General features: G+C 32.2%; 3 protein-coding genes across 5 annotated transcripts in view; 2 read left to right on the top strand and 1 right to left on the bottom strand.

Annotated features, from left to right (window-relative positions):
- The window catches only part of LOC125875232 (probable serine/threonine-protein kinase PBL9), a 1122098-nt gene that overhangs the window by 1058903 nt on the left and 45245 nt on the right, over positions 1 to 17950 (top strand). The window lies entirely within an intron of this gene.
- The window catches only part of LOC125875249 (outer envelope pore protein 16, chloroplastic), a 239923-nt gene that overhangs the window by 116594 nt on the left and 105379 nt on the right, over positions 1 to 17950 (bottom strand). The gene's annotated exons all lie outside the window — the stretch shown is intronic.
- Positions 258 to 10376, top strand: LOC125875242 (triosephosphate isomerase, cytosolic-like). Its single transcript, XM_049556344.1, has 9 exons — positions 258 to 392; positions 3029 to 3104; positions 3556 to 3679; positions 4152 to 4236; positions 4351 to 4483; positions 8897 to 8991; positions 9561 to 9639; positions 10035 to 10117; positions 10199 to 10376. The coding sequence occupies exons 1-9, from the start codon at positions 354 to 356 to the stop codon at positions 10256 to 10258; spliced, it is 774 nt and encodes a 257-aa protein (XP_049412301.1). The 5' UTR covers positions 258 to 353; the 3' UTR covers positions 10259 to 10376.

The following is a 17950-nucleotide window of genomic DNA, read 5'->3' on the forward strand; positions in this document are numbered from 1 at the left end:
CAAACAAGTCTATCTTTGACCGTGAATTTTTCATATATCTTTTAAATATTTTGAATTGTCAATTATTGTGACTTATAGTACTTTTTACGTAGTTTATAAATATATAAATTTCATTTCAAAAAGTTTGAAAATTCCAGGGGCAAATTGACAGTCAAACTAAACTATTTGACTCTAGAAAAACGAAAAATGTCACATGAGACGGACTAAACAAAAACAAATTATAGCTATTGGACATAATTATATTTTTAGTCTTAGCTATTTTTACCCAACTCTTGAAGCGCAATTGTTCTAGTGCATTCTTACAGCAACAACACACCCTTCTACCTTCTTCTCAACCCAACTCAAAGAAAACAATGGCCAGAAAGTTCTTCGTCGGCGGCAACTGGAAATGCGTATGTCTTTTTGTTTCTTTTTTCCTTCTATTAATCAACTGCAAATCATGCTTATTGACTATGTTGAGATTTCAATTCCAATATCTTATCATCTTCGTTCATTCTAGCTTCACTAATCACTCGGCCACACCGGAATTTTAGACTGGTATCACAGCTGGTTAAACCCTAGTGGCTATATTTATACTGATTTAACGCGCTGGATGCGTAAACCTAGAACTGAAAATTATGTCTGGTGTGTTCATTTGCTTCTAATAGTAAAGGTGTTGTTTTAAATTGTTGTCATTGCAGTTGATAACATAGTTGGATACTGGAAAGTAGTGTTCTTACTTTTAGGATGAAATAGCATCAGGTTATTGTATCATGGTAGGAGAACTGCAGATGTTAGAGCTTTTGAGAAGATTTTCAAGTGTCTCTAGTCTGTATAATGTCTTTGGTTGAATGCTGATATATTTATAGATTTTGTATCCAATTTATAGGTAACTTATTTGACTAAGTTTGAGATCAATAAATTTTGTGTAGTATGATAAATTTCTCTAAAATTAGTGGATTTCGATCATTGAAGATAGCTTTCGGAACTCTTATATGCTTAAGGTTGAATAAAAAGTTTCAAATGAGGACTTAATTTACTGCATTAGATCGCTGAAGGCGGCTTTCAAAACTTCTATGTGCTAAAGTTGCTTGTTGAACCAAAAATTTAACTAGCAATGCATTTAATCTGGTAGTGTTAGGTGCCAACAAGTATGTAAAGTAAAACAACGAGGAACAGAACAACAACAACAAATAATACAATTACTGAAGCAAGAGAAAACAACAGGTAATATTAAAATCAAAGAATAGGATAGCAGGAGAGTACACTAATAAAACTGAGAAGGAAAATATGTTGGATTACCTACTAACGTTTTATCCTACTCCTCGACCCTCATATTTTTCTGTCATATCCTCAGTAAGCTACAGGAGTGTCGTTTCTGTTTAATCATCTCTTCGGGACTTTTTTCGGCTTACCTATACCTCTCCTTTATATCCACTATAACCAGCCTCTCATATCTTCTGAATGGGACATCCAAGTATCTTCTCCTCACATGCCTGAACCATCTCAGCCTCACCTTCCTCATCTTGTCCACCACGGAGGCACATTCTCACTTTGGCTCAGATAGCTTTGTTTCTGATCCTATCTCTCCTAGGATACCCACACATCCATCTCAACATCCTCATTCCGCTATTTGCATCTCCAAGATGTGTGAGTTCTGAGATATAGGTTCTTTTGTAATATTTATGTACAATTACTTGTTAAATCCATTTATTTGACAAGGGAGGATAGCCTAGAGGAAAGGGCTCTCCACCTCCAAACATGATGATAGGCATTGGAGCCGATTGGCGAGCACAAAGGGAAAATTCACTATTAGGCTACTTGGTAAGGAATGGTTAGGGTTCACCATATCTGTGAAAAAGGAAAAAAAAAAATCTATTTAGTAAAATGGTAATTTTCGTTGCAATATGTAATGGTACTACTTGGTTAAAGGTAAATCTATGGAATAATAGCAAAAATAAAAATAAAATCACAAGTAACAAAGCTGAATTAAACATGATTATCTTTATAACATTTAGTTATAGTCCACTGGAGATGTGTTAGTTAAATCTTCATATATGTCAAAACATATTTCTATATAAGTAGCTTTGACACATGCACAATCATCCAGACAGTCAATAATTCTAAAATTGTGACAATAAAGTGTATAACTTTAGTCTACCTAAAAAAAGGCTATCAGTATTTTTCAATGTTACAGGCAATAATCGAGATAGTATCAGGATTAGGTCTGCTACAAAAAGTGCATGAAGCACTTTACTAAAAAAATGTAGTGCAGTGTTACTCTTAATATCATTTTAGGACTTAATAGAATAAATTTTTGACAACCAATATATCTTCAAAAAATTACAGGCAATAATCGAGATAGTATCAGGATTAGGTCTGCTACAAAAAGTGCATGAAGCACCTTACTAAAAAAATGTAGTGCTGTGTTACTCTTAATATCATTTTAGGACTTAATAGAGTAAATTTTTGACAACCAATATATCTTCAAAAAATTATGTATTCGCCTCAAAGGAAGAAAAGTAAGGAATTGGTGTCTGGAGAATGTCCAATGGTTACTTTAGTGGCCAAATTGGTGAAGCAATTGTCTAACTTAATAGAAAAAAGTTGAAATGAAGAAGTAGGATATGCATACAGCACTATTTCAAGTAGGCTTTAATTGGTTGGATTCGAGTGACTCGATACAACACTTGAAGTTGGTGTTTGTGTTCCATGTCTATCTAATCACATCAAATTGTAGGTATTAGATTTAGTAGATCACTTGATATAGTGTATGTGTAAGTTATGAAATTCTAAATAGATATCTAGATTATTATGTACCATGTAGAACCAATGCATGCTTAGCTGATTATGTATGAGATGGATTAGAGTTCTTGGACTTCTATATGTGTGATGCCCATGGCTTTTTCCATAGAGTATTGGTGTGCTGATTCACAGAGATGATCTATGATTAGTTATTTAAGTTGTTACTTAGCGATTGAGGATATGACCTCTTCCTTACATCTTTATTTGTGAATCTTGCTCTGTTTAAACTGAAATACGTGTGCAGAATGGAACCGTGGAGGAAGTGAAAAAAATTGTGACCACATTGAGTGAAGCGGAAGTTCCATCTGAGGATGTTGTTGGTAAGTATCTGATCCTAAGCTTCCATAAAATTTGAGAAGAAAAAAGAAGAGTTTGGTTATGGAGATATATTTATTGCTTATGAAGTTGTAATTCTAAAATGATATTGAAGTTCTCTCCCAACTCATTTCTGCACGCATAGAATGTTCAGATCAGGTTACCCATATGATTTAACTTTGGACCAATCTACTATTTTCCTTTCTTTACGTTGGGACTTTCTCTTGTATTTCAATTTTGTCTCTCTCTATGTTTGCATTTGCTTTGGCTTTTGAAATTAATGTCTTGTCATTTTCAATGAAGTGATTTATACCTATCTGAAGTATGAAAAGTGATTTTCTTTTATACCTTTTATTAGTTGTCGTAGATGGAAGTTTACCCGCTAGTCTTTCTTTTTCATTTTTGGGTTTTTCCAAGTCTTACGCTATTGCTTTATTTGGATTGCTTTTCTCACAGAGGTTGTCATTAGTCCTCCATTTGTATTTCTTCCCTTGGTCAAAACCTTATTGCGTCGTGATTTCTCCATTGCTGCACAAAACTGTTGGGTAAGGAAAGGAGGTGCGTTTACTGGCGAGGTTAGGTATGCTCATATTTGCCTTTTGATATTCTTTTGCTATATCTGATAAAGTTGCAACTTGAAATTTAAGCAAGCATGCTGAGAAGATGTCCCTGTAACCAATTGTTGGGTATACAGCTTGAGACGCCGGTGTAACTTGATCTTTCTGTTTGTAATATACCCTTTTAGTCATCTATTTTTGGTCTGTTTTCAGGTTTCTTTCTTTGTACAAAAAAGTAACATCTGTTTGTTGTTATGCTCTTTGTAAAACATATACTAGAACCATTTGCTCAAAAAATAGGGCACACAGGCACACACATATGAGAAGATTTTGATTCTTGTTTTTTTACAAGTATATCTTTCGTGGTTGATTTACGGAATGCTTTATTATTGAGTATACTCAATCTGGTCAACTATTAAGTTAATTTTATTTACTTAGTTGATAGTTATTTTAATTAATATAGCATTTTACTAATTCTATTCTCTGCGTCTATAGCGCTGAGATGCTGGTCAATTTGGGCATTCCCTGGGTCATCCTTGGTCACTCTGAGAGAAGGCTTTTATTGAATGAATCAAATGACGTAAGCTATGATATGGAAACATGTGATATTTTCCTTGCATCTTTTGAATTGATGGACATGCACTAACTCGTATGTTCTTGCTCAGATTATAGCCTTTTTTCCTGTTTGCTGCAGTTCGTGGCTGATAAAGTTGCATATGCACTTTCGCAAGGCCTAAAAGTGATTGCCTGTGTTGGGGAGACTCTTGAGCAGCGAGAATCTGGATCTACAATGGCTGTAGTTGCAGCGCAAACAAAAGCAATTGCAGGTATATCTTTGAATAGTCCCTGTGAAATGTCAACTAAAAAGCTTTTACCTATGTAATATCCAAGAAATGTTGCTTGTTGGGAATTGGATGCCATAGCCACCCTGATCTGAGTCTTGCCCGTACCACTTTACTGTGTGAATGAGACTCATATATAAGTATGATTTGGACTTCGGATGCATAATACTTGGTGGATCTATGTGTGAACATTATTGCTGTAGCATTAGAAATAACTTATGTAATGAGTCTGTGATTGGAGCATTGTTGTAGTGTTGTACTCAACCTACAGACCACTCACTGCATGCTGCTTCTGTGGCAACATCGTAAAGCCGTGCTTCAGTGCAAAGTCTGCTGTTATTTTATCAGGTTTTGTCCCAAAGCTAGCAACCAGAAACTTCTCACCTACCTCTAAGCTGGATATAGATATAGGCACAACAAGTCAAATGAAAGCCTTTGAAAGTGTCTGGAAAGATTGATTAGGCAACCTTTAATGATGCTTTTGCAAATGCTACCTGTAATTCTTTTGATCAAGTACAATCCTGATCAAGAGCCTCTGCAGCTCCATACATTGACATTTGATTGCTAATCAAAATGTGAAGAGCTGACAAAATGAAAAATAAAAAAGATCTACACTATCTACATTGCTCTGCTTATTCCAGCAAAATAAATTTAACCAAACACTTAGCCTTGAGTGAAAGACGGAGAGGTTGAAACTGGGTGGAAGAGTCATACTCATCAACTCTGTGTTATATGTCCTCCCCTCTTACATGATGTCCTTATTTCCAATCTCAACAAGTGTTATTAAAAGACTAGACAACATTAGAAGATCATTCTTGTGGCAGGGAAATAAGGAGAAGAAAGGAATCTATTTGGTGAAGTGGAAGGCCTTAACAGTGAGTACTAAGAAGGGGGGACTGGGACTCAAAGACCTGAAGTTCCAGAACAAGGCTTTAAAAATAAAATGGCTTTGGAGATGCACACAAGAAGACCAAATGCTATGGGTAAGGGCTATCAAAGCAAAGTATGAGGAAGATGACTGATGGATGACAAAGGAGATCAACACTCCATATGGGGTTAATTTATGGAGATCTATCAGGGTCTTATGGCCTTCGCTGGAAAATAGAAGCACCATTAAAGTTGTAAATGGTAATGAAACTATTTTCTGGAAGGATAAATGGCTAGGGATTAAGAGTTTACAAGAGAAATTCCCTGACATCTACAATCTTGTACTTCTTCAACATAATACAATGGCAGAACAGTGGTCAAATTAAGGTTAGGATATTTTTGAGAATTGGTAACATTGTATTCTTCAGCATTAAGGATATGCTGGGGACCTTTAGAAAATCAGAAAAGAACAAAAGGCATAATACTTACAAGGATCCTAAGCATTCTAAAAGTTGATCTGAATCCTCTAATCCTATCTCTTTACACCAAAAATATAGAGATACAATGCAATTCCATTTAACCTTGTGAATGGAATTGGATATATCTTCAAAATTCCTACTATTCCTCTCCTTCCACACTGTCCATCAAATGCAATGTGGAATTAAATTCCACCAGGTCTTCCGTCTCTTGTTACCTCCTCTCCTAATCCAACAACTAAGTAAATTAGTTGTATGTTCTGGCATAGTCCATTTCACTTCTGAAAAGTTGAGAAACATGGACTTGTGAAAATACAATGTAAGAATAGGTGACTATTAGTTTCTCCTGTCTTCCCACATAAAGAGCACCAAGGAAGTATGATCTTAACCCTCAGGGGTTGGCCTGCTGGCAATTGACTTGAGCCTTGGGGTTTGCTCCCTTTCAAGGTCTCAAGTTCGAAACCCACTAGGTGCAAACAATTTCTGAGGGCCATCGGACTGGGTAAAACCTGAATTAACCGTGGTGCACTTGCGGGAAACTCCTTGCCAAGGGCCTGTGCACCCTCGGGATTAGTCGGGGCTCAAAGAGACTCGGACACCCGGTGCAAATCAAAAAAAGGAAGTATGATCTTTCTATCCCTCCTCAGGACTTCCTGTGTCAAGCATGCCTTTCTAATGACCAACTAAGTAAAGCACTTAACTTTTGTTGGTGCTTCATTCCTGCAGATATTTTTCCATGAATTTCGGTATCTGCTACTTTGCGAGTTGCACTCCTTTTTATATGCCCTGCCAAATGTGAAGATCCCACCCTTACTGTGAGACCATCTTACATCATCATTGGTAGTATTGGTGCCTGCAAAATCCCCCACTTCCTCCAATAATTTGGCTACTCTCTCTATTTCCCAATCATTTAGTAGTCTTCTGAAATAGAGATTCCAACTTTGTTCTGTCTAGCAATCACTGATCATTGCCTCAGAATTGGTGCACAAAATAAATAGACCAGGAAACAGGTCTTTTAGGGGGGTTTGTTTGATCCATAGATCCCACCAGAATCTAGTTCTCCTTCATTCCCCTCCTTGATATGTAAATTTGCTTCTAATTTAGGCCATAAGTTTCTAATAGCTCTCCAAACCCCTGCTCAATAAACATCCGTGCTTACGTTACTACACCATAATCCATCCTCTCCATATTTAAATTTAATCAAATCTTTCCACAAAGCTTGCCTCTCCTCAGTGTATCTCCACAACCATTTCATCAAAAGACTGTTGTTATGCTTCCTCAAATCTATGAAGCCCAAGCCACCTTTATCTTTTCTATGCAGACCCATTTGACCAAATTGTATCCTTTGTTCTCTTTGTAGCCATGCCAAAGGAAATCTCTCCTAAGTTTGTCCAATTTCTTAGCCACTTTTGCCGATATAGTGAAAAGAGACATAATATATATTGGGAGAGAATCTAGAACATAGTTGATAAGGATGTGTCTACCACCAAAAGAAATGTAGTGAGCCTTCCATCTGGCAAGTCTTTTTTCAGTCTTCTCCACTATGTTGTCTCATATCTCCAAATCTGTGTTTATTACCTAAAGGCATACCCAAATAAGTTGTGGGCAATTTATCCACTCTGCAGCCCAAAATGTCAACTAGCCTTTGGATGTTTGTCACATCCTTGATAGGATATAAACTGCTCTTTCCCCAGTTAACTTCCAAACCTGTACAAGCTTAAAAAAACAACAAAATTAGTTTGATTAATCTAAATTGCTCCTCCTGTGGCTCACAGAAAATCACTGTGTCATCTGCATAGAGTAGATGGCAAATCTCTTTAATATCACCATTGTTTCCACTAATCTGGAAACCTCTGTTCCACCTGTTTTGAGTAGCAATCCTTATCAAACTATCAAATCTCTCCATTACCAGGGTAAATAAAAAGGGTGAAAGAGGATCACCCTGTCTGATTCCCCTTCCTGAAGAGAAAAAACCCACCGGTTGTCCATTTACAAGAATGGAGAATCTCACAGTGCTTATGCAAAATTTTATTCATCCCACCCATCTTTCTCCAAAACCCATTTGTCTCAAGGTGTTTAGTAGGAGACCCCAATTTACATGATCGTATGCTTTTTCAATGTCCACATTACTCTAGAAATGTTTCCTTTCAACCTAGAGTCAACACACTCACTTGCAATGAGAACTGTATCCATTATTTGTCTTCCTTTAATAAAGGCCATTTGGTTTTTGTTGACAAGCTTATCAATCACTCAAGGTTAGGATATTACCTTAAGAAGAATGTCTAATGACTAGGAGGTGCTTAGAACTTTTGGAGGTTCACAGGAAGGGGTTGACAGATTTTGGTGGAATGGACACAGTAGTGGTGCTTACAAACATATGAACCAAACCAATCATCAAATGGTAGAATGGCCTTGGAAGCACGTTTTGAAGACTAAGATACCATATAAGGTTTCATGTTATGTCTGGCTTTTGGCAAGAGAAGCAGTTCTTACTTAAGATGACTTGATGAAAAGAGGGACTACTATCTGCCTTAGATGCTGCCTATGTGGGGAAACTTCAGAGATGGTGAATCATCTTTACCATTGCAAGATAACAGGGTCAACTATGCAGGATGCTCCTTGCACTCAGAATTATCACATGGATAAATCCGGGAAAGATCTCTGAAACTCTAGCAAGTTGGGAAGAAGCTTGTTTGGAGGTTTGGAGGTCAGAGTCGGAGGAAAATGGAGAATGGTTCCAGCTTGTATATGGTTGGACAATATGGAAATAGAGGAATTCCAGATGTTCTGAAAATAGGAGCAATTCTATCCAACAGATCAAGATGAATTGCATTTTGCTCTTTTGTTTTTGGTGTAGACAGTCTCACTCGGCAGAAACTGTTGACATTCTAGATGTATTACACTCCCTCTTGAAGACTAGAATAGCTCCAGTTTCTTAGGGTCTTTTGACGTAAATATGGTGCAAGTACACCAATGTACTGTTCTATCATCATTTATAGAAATATACAAAAAAATTGAAAAAAATGAATGATGATGATGACCATCTTTTCTGCAGAACAAGTCATGCACTGGTCCAATGTTGTTTTGGCTTATGAACCAGTATGGGCCATTGGAACAGGAAAGGTTGCTACTCCAGCTCAAGCTCAAGAAGTACGTTGAATATCTCTTAGCTTCTTAGCTGTTCAATTACTGATGATGTATGCTTTTATGTATTTGTAATTGTGGTTAAAGTAAAGATGACGTGTTTAGGGGAACTTCTCCACAGTTACAGTATAATCAGCAAATATGTCTTCATATTTTCAACTTTCAAAGGCAGAAAGTACTTCTTTAGATTGGACCTTTATTTTCCTCATGTCATGCTCCTTGGACTATATTGGAAGCTGCAGACATGTATTTTGCTGGATATCTCATAGTTGTTGCATGTCAAGCCTCTGCCTGCCCCCGTCCTGCCTACATCATGTAGTAGATCAGGGCCAACTAGAGGCCATCTCGAGGTTCATGTCTAGGGGACTTATTTCTTAGTATGTATTTTCAAGAAAATTTGGTCACCTATGTGACAGACACACAACACATGATGTTTGCCTAAAAGAAAAGTTGCTTCCCTTTTTTTCCATAGGTTTAGCATTCTATGTTAGAAACTTTGATGGGTTCTTAAGTTAATTTGGTCTGTAATTCTATCGGAACATGTTTAACCACGGAAATTTTCATGTCTCTACCAGGTTCATTTTGAATTAAGGAAATGGCTTCATGTGAATGTTGGTGCAGAAGTTGCTGCTTCAACTAGAATCATCTATGGTGGTACGTAGAATCATACCTGTTGCCTCGTTATAAATGCAGAATGTGAAGTAGGACCACTACTTCTCTGTTTTTTGTCCTGATAATTTTAGAAGTAAAATACGTTTGCTTGTAATAACAGTTCGGCATTTGCGCTAGAAAATGTCAGAACGGAGGTAGTTGTATTTGTGCTCACCTTTTCTAACTGGATTTAGTCAAAGTTGAATTACCATGGGGAAACTATTTGTGTCTATTTTTGGGAACTTTATCACCTTTGGATGTGAATCGTCGCTGTTTAGCTCCTGAATAATCAGAAATCTATAATTTTCTAGTTCAGTTGAAATAATGAATAAATTTGTGGAACGGACATCGATTTACAAATAATTTATGTCCTGACACTTAACTAAAACAATTTTCAGGCTCTGTGAATGGAGCTAACTGCAAAGAGTTGGCAGCACAACCTGATGTAGATGGTTTTTTGGTTGGTGGTGCTTCACTAAAGGTTTGTTTCAGCATTTATGTGTCATTGATTTTGGTGTAGACTTGTGTAGTATCTGACCTTTAAATCTCTGTTACATCACAGCCTGAATTTATTGATATCATCAAGTCCGCGACTGTGAAAACAACTGCTAAGTCGGAGTAAGTGTTGCTACAAGGAGCCATCTTTTCTCAGAATCCCTTGTATGTTTATTGTAAATCAGCTTCAATAATACATGTTAGGCACAAGGATTTTATTTAAAATAAAGAAGGTGATCTTTGCAAACAGGCCTGCATTAACAATCTTTGTTTATTCATCCAACTATTTTATTTTAGCTTACTGGAAAGGATTTCCAAGGATCCTAAATCATTCTTTGGAGAAATCATTGTCACTGAAAAAGCTGTACTATTATAAGAGTGAATGTATGTCCCAATCATGAGTTATGACCTAACATGTCTTCCTTCTCCTTTTTAACCGAAAAGTCCCCGAAGACAAGACTTGAAAGTCGATGAATGGTGGGTCTGCCCCTCTACCTTTTCTCCACTTCAACGTTAGAAGTTTAGTCCATCACATGATTTGACTCATGAAGTGCACTTAACTCTCATCATGTGTTGCACTCTTATCACTGAATTAATTAAAGAAGCGGTTGCCTCTTATATGTGACTTAGCATATGGTCTAGTGATGTAACTTGCTGGTTGTTTTCTATAAGCTCAAAAACCAAATAGGGAAAATGAGGCACAATCATATCACTTTTTTTTTTTTTACTTTGATTTTCCACCACGGAAGAAATGTTATTATTATCTTATTTACTGTGATTGTGATAAACTATATCACTTTTTTTTTTTTCATAAACACAAATAAAAATAATTAAACTTTGTGCTCTATGTCAGTGTTGCTTGACTTTTTATTCAAATGGAAAATGGAATGGAGCTTAATAATTCACTTAGAGTGCCTTTTAAAAGATTATGCAGTACAATCAGGTTGAATAAAACAGTTTGGTTTTGATATTTTTATTAACTCAATAAATAATTAAGATGTATTTGCAGACAAAGTATTTATTACTTAATTATAATTAATTAATATACCTTTTTCACTTGTTAATATGATTTGATATAAACATCAGATTACGAATAAGTATTTTAGTGAAGCAATTGAGGAAGTCAGTCAAGTGTGGATGTGCAGGTCGTTGGTGCGTCCATTCTAGCCCTATTCAGAAACCATGCCTTGTCGTCATCTTTTACTGATGTGAAACTACGAGAGAGCTAGTAGCCTGCATACAGGTTTGGTTGAATTCAATCGATTTTGTTCAAATAGTATTTTTGTCTTAATAAATTTATTAAATATGTATAAATGTTAAATTTAGAATTCATTTATCATCACTTAAAATCGTCATTATAAAATTTAAAACTTATAAAGTTGAAATTCTAGCAAAGCAGACCCATTAGCTCCATATAGAAAGAAATAACCTCCTTCCTTGAGCCGGTGAATTGGTTTACTCCTAATGTTATTGATGTTTGATTAAACGCAGAGATTAAGAAAATATTAAAAAGAGATTTTTTTTAAAAAAAATAAGATGCTTTAAAAGTTTATTTGGCAATGAATTATTTATTAAGAGTAGATTAAAAAATTCAAAACTAAATTATTTCTAAATATAACGAATTGTCATTGTCTTTTGTATAGACTAAAAAAAATAATAGCACTTAAATTGAAACAAAGAAAATATATAATATTCATATTAGATTTTTAGTCTAAATAAAATTATGTATAACTTACATAAATCTTATAGTGTAAGGACCTAAATTACATTCTATTCCTACTCTTTTTCAATTTACGAAAATCCCTTAAAATCAATGTTATTCGGATACATAGCAAACAAGTCGGATTACATTAAATCCTATACATTAAAACAAATTCAGTTACACTTTTAAAGGAAAGAGAATATAAAAATTAATTGTGAGTTCCCCAAATCACGCTCATTTCAATCTCTCCCAAATCTTAACAGATTCAATCAAATCAAAATTTAAATTTTCTTCTCCCAATTCTCTTTCAAATCCGCCCACCTTCAATTCAAATTTTCTTCTCTCAATTCTATTCGAAATTCGTCTGGCTTCAAACAATTCAAATTCTCTTCTTTCAATTCTTACCCAAATCATAATAGATTAAAAAAGTCGAAAACAATAGCCGATACATGATGAATACATTCAAGAATCTGGAAAATCAAGGTGAGTTATGAACGATACATAAGTGATGGATTTCAAATTTCTTCTCCCAATTCGTCGAAGATCCTTTCAATTTTGATTCAAAATTATCAAAAAAATTGAGAAGATACATCAGGAATATTTTGATTTTGCGGAGACAGTGAATAATCTAGAAAAAAAGATCTGACATTCAAGAATCTGAAAAAAAAAATATGAGCCTCAATTTGCAATGTATAAAATAGATCAGAGCTTTAATTTCATAGTAAAATAGATCTGACTATCAGAGGTATGAAATTACATATATTGTGTTGTTAATTCGATTTTTTATTTGTGTTTTCAAGATGACTATACAATCGTGATACATTAGTATTTATGTTTCTTGTATAATCTGATAAGAGCTATACTCCTATTAATTAGATACATTAAATAAGTAATTTTGCATTTAAGTGTTTGCTTAGAGATCGACAGGTTATTGTGTGATACATGTGGTAATAATTTAAATTATTGTATCATGACTAAATGTTTAGCATGATACATTACTATTTTTGTATCTTGTTGTGTTTGTGAAATACTATAATTTATAGATGATACATTATACATGTAATTTTTTGTAAAAGTATCAAAATGTTCAAGAATGATGGTATCAGATTATAGTTATATTTTGCACCTGATATTAAGTATAAGTTTAGTTGTTTGATTGTTTGTGATTGATACATAGAAATAATTGCTTTATGAAATGTATCACTAATTTCTTTAATGTTAACAGGTTGTTGCATCATCTGAGTATTTTTATTCAGTCTATGATTCTAGAAGAAGATACATTGTTTGCCTTGAAAGATAAATATGCAATTGTGGAAGATTTCAAGTTGATAAGATACATTTTTTTTATATATAATGTATTATTTTGTAGTTGATAATAATGTATCTGATACAATAGGTTGTGAAAGAAGGGTGTATGTAAGCTGAAATAAAGTGTATCTATAAATATATCACTTTGTAGTTGATAATGTATTTGATACATTAAGATTATCAGTTTTTATGTATTTATGTATCAAGATACGTAATTTGATACATAGTGTTTTATCAAAATAAACATGATACATTGAAAATTAAGTATCAGATGCGTAGAACAAAAAATAATTGTAGCAGTTTGTATTGAATCAGTAATAACACTATCAAAGACTAATTTAAGAATCAAAATAAACGAGATACATTGTGTTTTTGACAGTGATGATCATGTAATGACAAATCCAACTTTTTCCTTCTCTTTTTTGAACGTTTTTTTCAATGGTAAATTTAGAACTCAGACATGTATAAACATTGCAAATCAAATATGACTTTCTATTTTTTGATTTATAACATTAGATTTCTAACAATATGTAAGAAATAATTAAAATATTATTAAAAAATAAAAAAATCAAATACGGAAATAAAATAAAATAAAAAATTCCTAATATAATTAAACAACAAATTTTTTTTCCATAAATATAGTAATTTGTGATTGATAAGGTATATCAATCAATTGATTTTCTTTCTATTAGTTGATTTTTATTTTTGTTGTTATCCTTCTTCCTATTTCTTTCTTCCACGTTATTCTCAATCAGTTGGTAAATTTTTTTAAAATTTCATCACCAATTTTTTTTTTCGTAATTTAGGTCAACATTTAATTGTTTTTCTGATTCAATCAGTTTATTATTTATTTATTTTTTGCTTTTTTTTTAAAGTTTTTTGCTTTGATCTTGTTTTTTATTTTCTTAATCTGAAATTTGATTTTTTAGAAATAAGAATTCTGATTTTTGAAAATTTAATTTCGTTTTTACTTTTTTTTATTATGATTTAGAACTTTATTTTTGAGAAATAAAAAATTATTTTTCTAAAATTTTGATTTCATTTTTGGTGTGCTATAAGGAGTGATTTGTGGAGTGAAATAAGAAAGGGATAAACGTTAGTTTTGGGAGTTAGAATTTATGTATCAAACGTTTGGAATTTGGGAGTAAAATAAGGGATTTTGGAAAATTTTAAAACTGGTAGAGAATAATGGAAATTATGAAAATACAAGGTGTGTATATAGATAATTTAGCCTAAAATTATTCCATCTCGGACTTTATTTTCATTCTTTAAGATTAGTTGACACATTGTAATTGTCAAATATTTTCCAAAGTCAACGCATCTCTTTTTTTGTTTTTTTAATTTCACCTCTTTTAAGCGAGAATCTATCAAAAATTGCTTATTTAGCCCACAAAGACAAGAATAAGATTTTTTGTACATTTTATTTTCTTTTAACCTCTCTTTATATGAAATTACACCAAATATTATAGTGATGAATTTTTTTCTTTTACTTCTTTTTTAATTCAAAATTGACTTTCTTTTATTTTTATTACGAAAATGAAAGTCATTTCGTTTTATAGAAGTCTTCTATCTATTTATATGGCTATCACCTATTTTGCTCATGTAATAATGGTAGACATAAAAGTTAGGCAGAATTACTACATGATTGTAGGAATGGCAATGAGGCGGTGTTGGGTTGGGACACGGGTTGAGCTTGATCTTTAAAAAATTTAATTCGCTTCGTCCTGCATAACAACTTTTAGTAATTTTGTGGAGTGGAGCGGGTTAAAAGTTAGATCCGTCCGCATGAATCCTTCCTGCATAAAAAAAAATAGTATTTTTTTTCTAGTTCAGTTTGATATTAAAAATAAAATTTATAAAAATAAATTCATTTTTTTATTAAGTTGTATTAATTTAATAGATAATGACTTAAAAATTATTTTTAGAGGTATGGAAACATGTAAGAAATTATATTATTTTTTATTAAATCATTTTCATTTACTGTCTTTAATATTTTAGTAGCTTTAAAAAAATCATATTAATAAATAATGTTTTATCACTCTTATAATATGTAAAAAGTTTAAAATTAAGTTTGAACCCGCTTAAGATCACATATACCGATAACCCACTCCGTATTAATTTTTAAAAAAATTCACTTTAATCCGCCCCACATTTCACCCACCCGCACAACTTTAAACCTACCCCACCCCACATAGCCTTAAACCCATCCCGCTCCGCATCCGCCCCGCCCACTGCCATCCCTACATGATTGTACCATTTTAATTCATATCCAAACAAAAGATTAGTCAAACTATCAGCTGCATAGTTGAAATCCGATAGTCAAAATATAATGTTCGTCAAGTCTATTATATTCCTTTTTTAATTCATAAAGTATGACTACTAGTCTACTTACAAAGCTGGCAAACCTAATAAAATTATTTAGCAATATTTGTACTAAATAACATATAACGAAATGATTCAATTTGATCAAATGTCTCGAATTATTTTTAAATATAAAATAAATTTTGTTAAAGACTTCAATATGAGTATTAAAAATTAAAAAAAAAAAGGGAATATTTGCACATGGCCGTACAATCTAACCACCCTTTGACTTCATTGCTTCATGACGACTTTTCACTCTTTAAAATCTGCAATATATATATATATATATATACTTGAGCTCGTGCTAGCACGGGCCCAATACATATTATTTATTTTACTTAATTTATGTGACACATAAATAATTTAAAAGGTTAAATAATTTTTTAATATAATTAAGTACTTTAAATTATATTTATTGTAATTTATATTACTTTTTATGTTATTATAAAATGATATAGGTTACTCCTTTGTCACAATTTATGTAACAATGATAGAATTTTGAGAATCGACCAATTTTTATAGATATTTTTGTAAATGATATAAATTGTCAGTGATAAATAGTACTTTTTACATAATATATTTAAATACACACGCGGATATATTAAGTTATTAGTTATTGTATTTTATGATAATTTAAATATAATTTTAAGTATATGATCAATTTTTTTAAAAAAAATAAGACAAATAAAATAACATCAAAATGATATAATGCGATTTTTTATTTGAATTTACTAAAACAATAAAGTGAAAATTTTCAACTAATACTAAAGTTAAATCTTTATTCAATTAACTTTAATTTGAGAAGAAAGTCCATGCTAGCAACACTTGGCAATCATGTATGCGGACACCAAAGTGATTCATCACAAAAATAGACTTGACCTACAAAGGATAAAATTGTCTTTAAGTAAATTAATTTTGATAGATGTACAAATCAAGCCAATGAAAAATGCTAAAAATATTAAAATTGCAAAAACACCCTCAAGCAGCAAGCTGGCATGTTGACCTGCTGCTTGGTTGAGCAGGTTAATTAACTGCCTTTTATTATAAAATATATATACTAGAAAGCAATGGCCCATGCCAGCACAGGCCCAATAATATTAAGTATTATTTTATTTTTTTGTTAAGTTTATTTTTACGTGAAATTGGAGAAAGGAAATTTGATAAATCTAAGGTGGTGTTCATTATGTAAAATGTTAATTTTTCTATATTTGATCACTTAAAATCTTTGCAATATATTTTCTCTAGAAAATAATTTTTTTTCCTTTTAAAATGAGGAAATGATTTCTATAATAGACGTATGGAAAAAAAAGTTAGACATGATATTCTACACTGCTAATGTCTTCCTCCATTTTCAACCACACCTCATCTTTACCCCATAATATGGAGCTCCCCCACCCCCCACCCCCATCTTCATCTCCACCACCACACACATCCCTACCCTCTACCTTCACCTCTTATAGTATTTGTCTAAATTATATAAAAGATTTTTAGGATAATAATTTTTGCCAACCTATCAAAAACAAGAAAATAAATAAGAAACATATTTATTTTCCTAGAAATTATTTTTAAAACAATATTTTTATCTTAACAAACACATCCTAAGTAATTATTAATCATATACTTGTAGTATTGCATACTAAAAAGTTTAGTACGCTTTTGATCCATGAATAGATGTTGATTGTCAAATAATAAATTATTATACTCATGGAAACACTATACCATTAGCTACTTAAAGCGACACTTTATACACATATAGAGTATTACTATTTATATATTAGCGAAAGATAATACATTTTTTTCAATAGTCATCAAGGTTCTTATTTTTAGTTTCTTTACCAAAAACATATTACGGAATAAATTTATTAATTATATTTTAAAATTTATTATTAATATATCATTGTTAAAATAACAATTAGGATAAAAATAAAGAAAATGTGCATACTCTACTAATTAATTTAATTTTAGACTCTCAATTACCTAGGAGTTTAACTTGACTATTAGTATTTTATAGAATTATTATAAAGTTAGGCAAAAATAATTAATTTTCTTAATTGATTGACATAAACAAGTAAAATATTATTTTATTATTATAAGAGTCGAATTAAAGATAACATTTACTATTTACTTTATTAATTATAATTAGTGGATATGAATTGATTTTCGAGAAAACTCTCAGCCAATAAAAGGATAACATTTTCCTTGATTCCTATAATTGATTCTTCTCATTATTTATCCTTTCCTCATCATATGTTAAGTCGGCTCATTTTTACTTGTCATATTTGGACTTATATATTTATTAAAAAAATAATTTATAGGTTAAATAATTAATACTAAAAATATAATATAATTTTTTTAAAAAAATTATTCTTAATATATGAAAATTGACAATAAAAATAAAAAAAATATTTTTAAATAATAGACAAGTAAAAGACGGATGAAGTATGTACT

The sequence above is a fragment of the Solanum stenotomum genome, chromosome 8, assembly GCF_019186545.1.
Source record: "Solanum stenotomum isolate F172 chromosome 8, ASM1918654v1, whole genome shotgun sequence".
Classification (NCBI taxonomy): Eukaryota; Viridiplantae; Streptophyta; class Magnoliopsida; order Solanales; family Solanaceae; genus Solanum; species Solanum stenotomum.

Excerpts from the sequence above, each read along its gene's own strand:
- LOC125875242 (XM_049556344.1), top strand. The coding sequence starts at position 354 with ATGGCCAGAAAGTTCTTCGTCGGCGGCAACTGGAAATGC. Across the intron at positions 8,992-9,560 it reads CTCCAGCTCAAGCTCAAGAA|GTTCATTTTGAATTAAGGAA; the intron begins GTACGTTGAATA and ends TGTCTCTACCAG. Across the intron at positions 9,640-10,034 it reads AACTAGAATCATCTATGGTG|GCTCTGTGAATGGAGCTAAC; the intron begins GTACGTAGAATC and ends AACAATTTTCAG.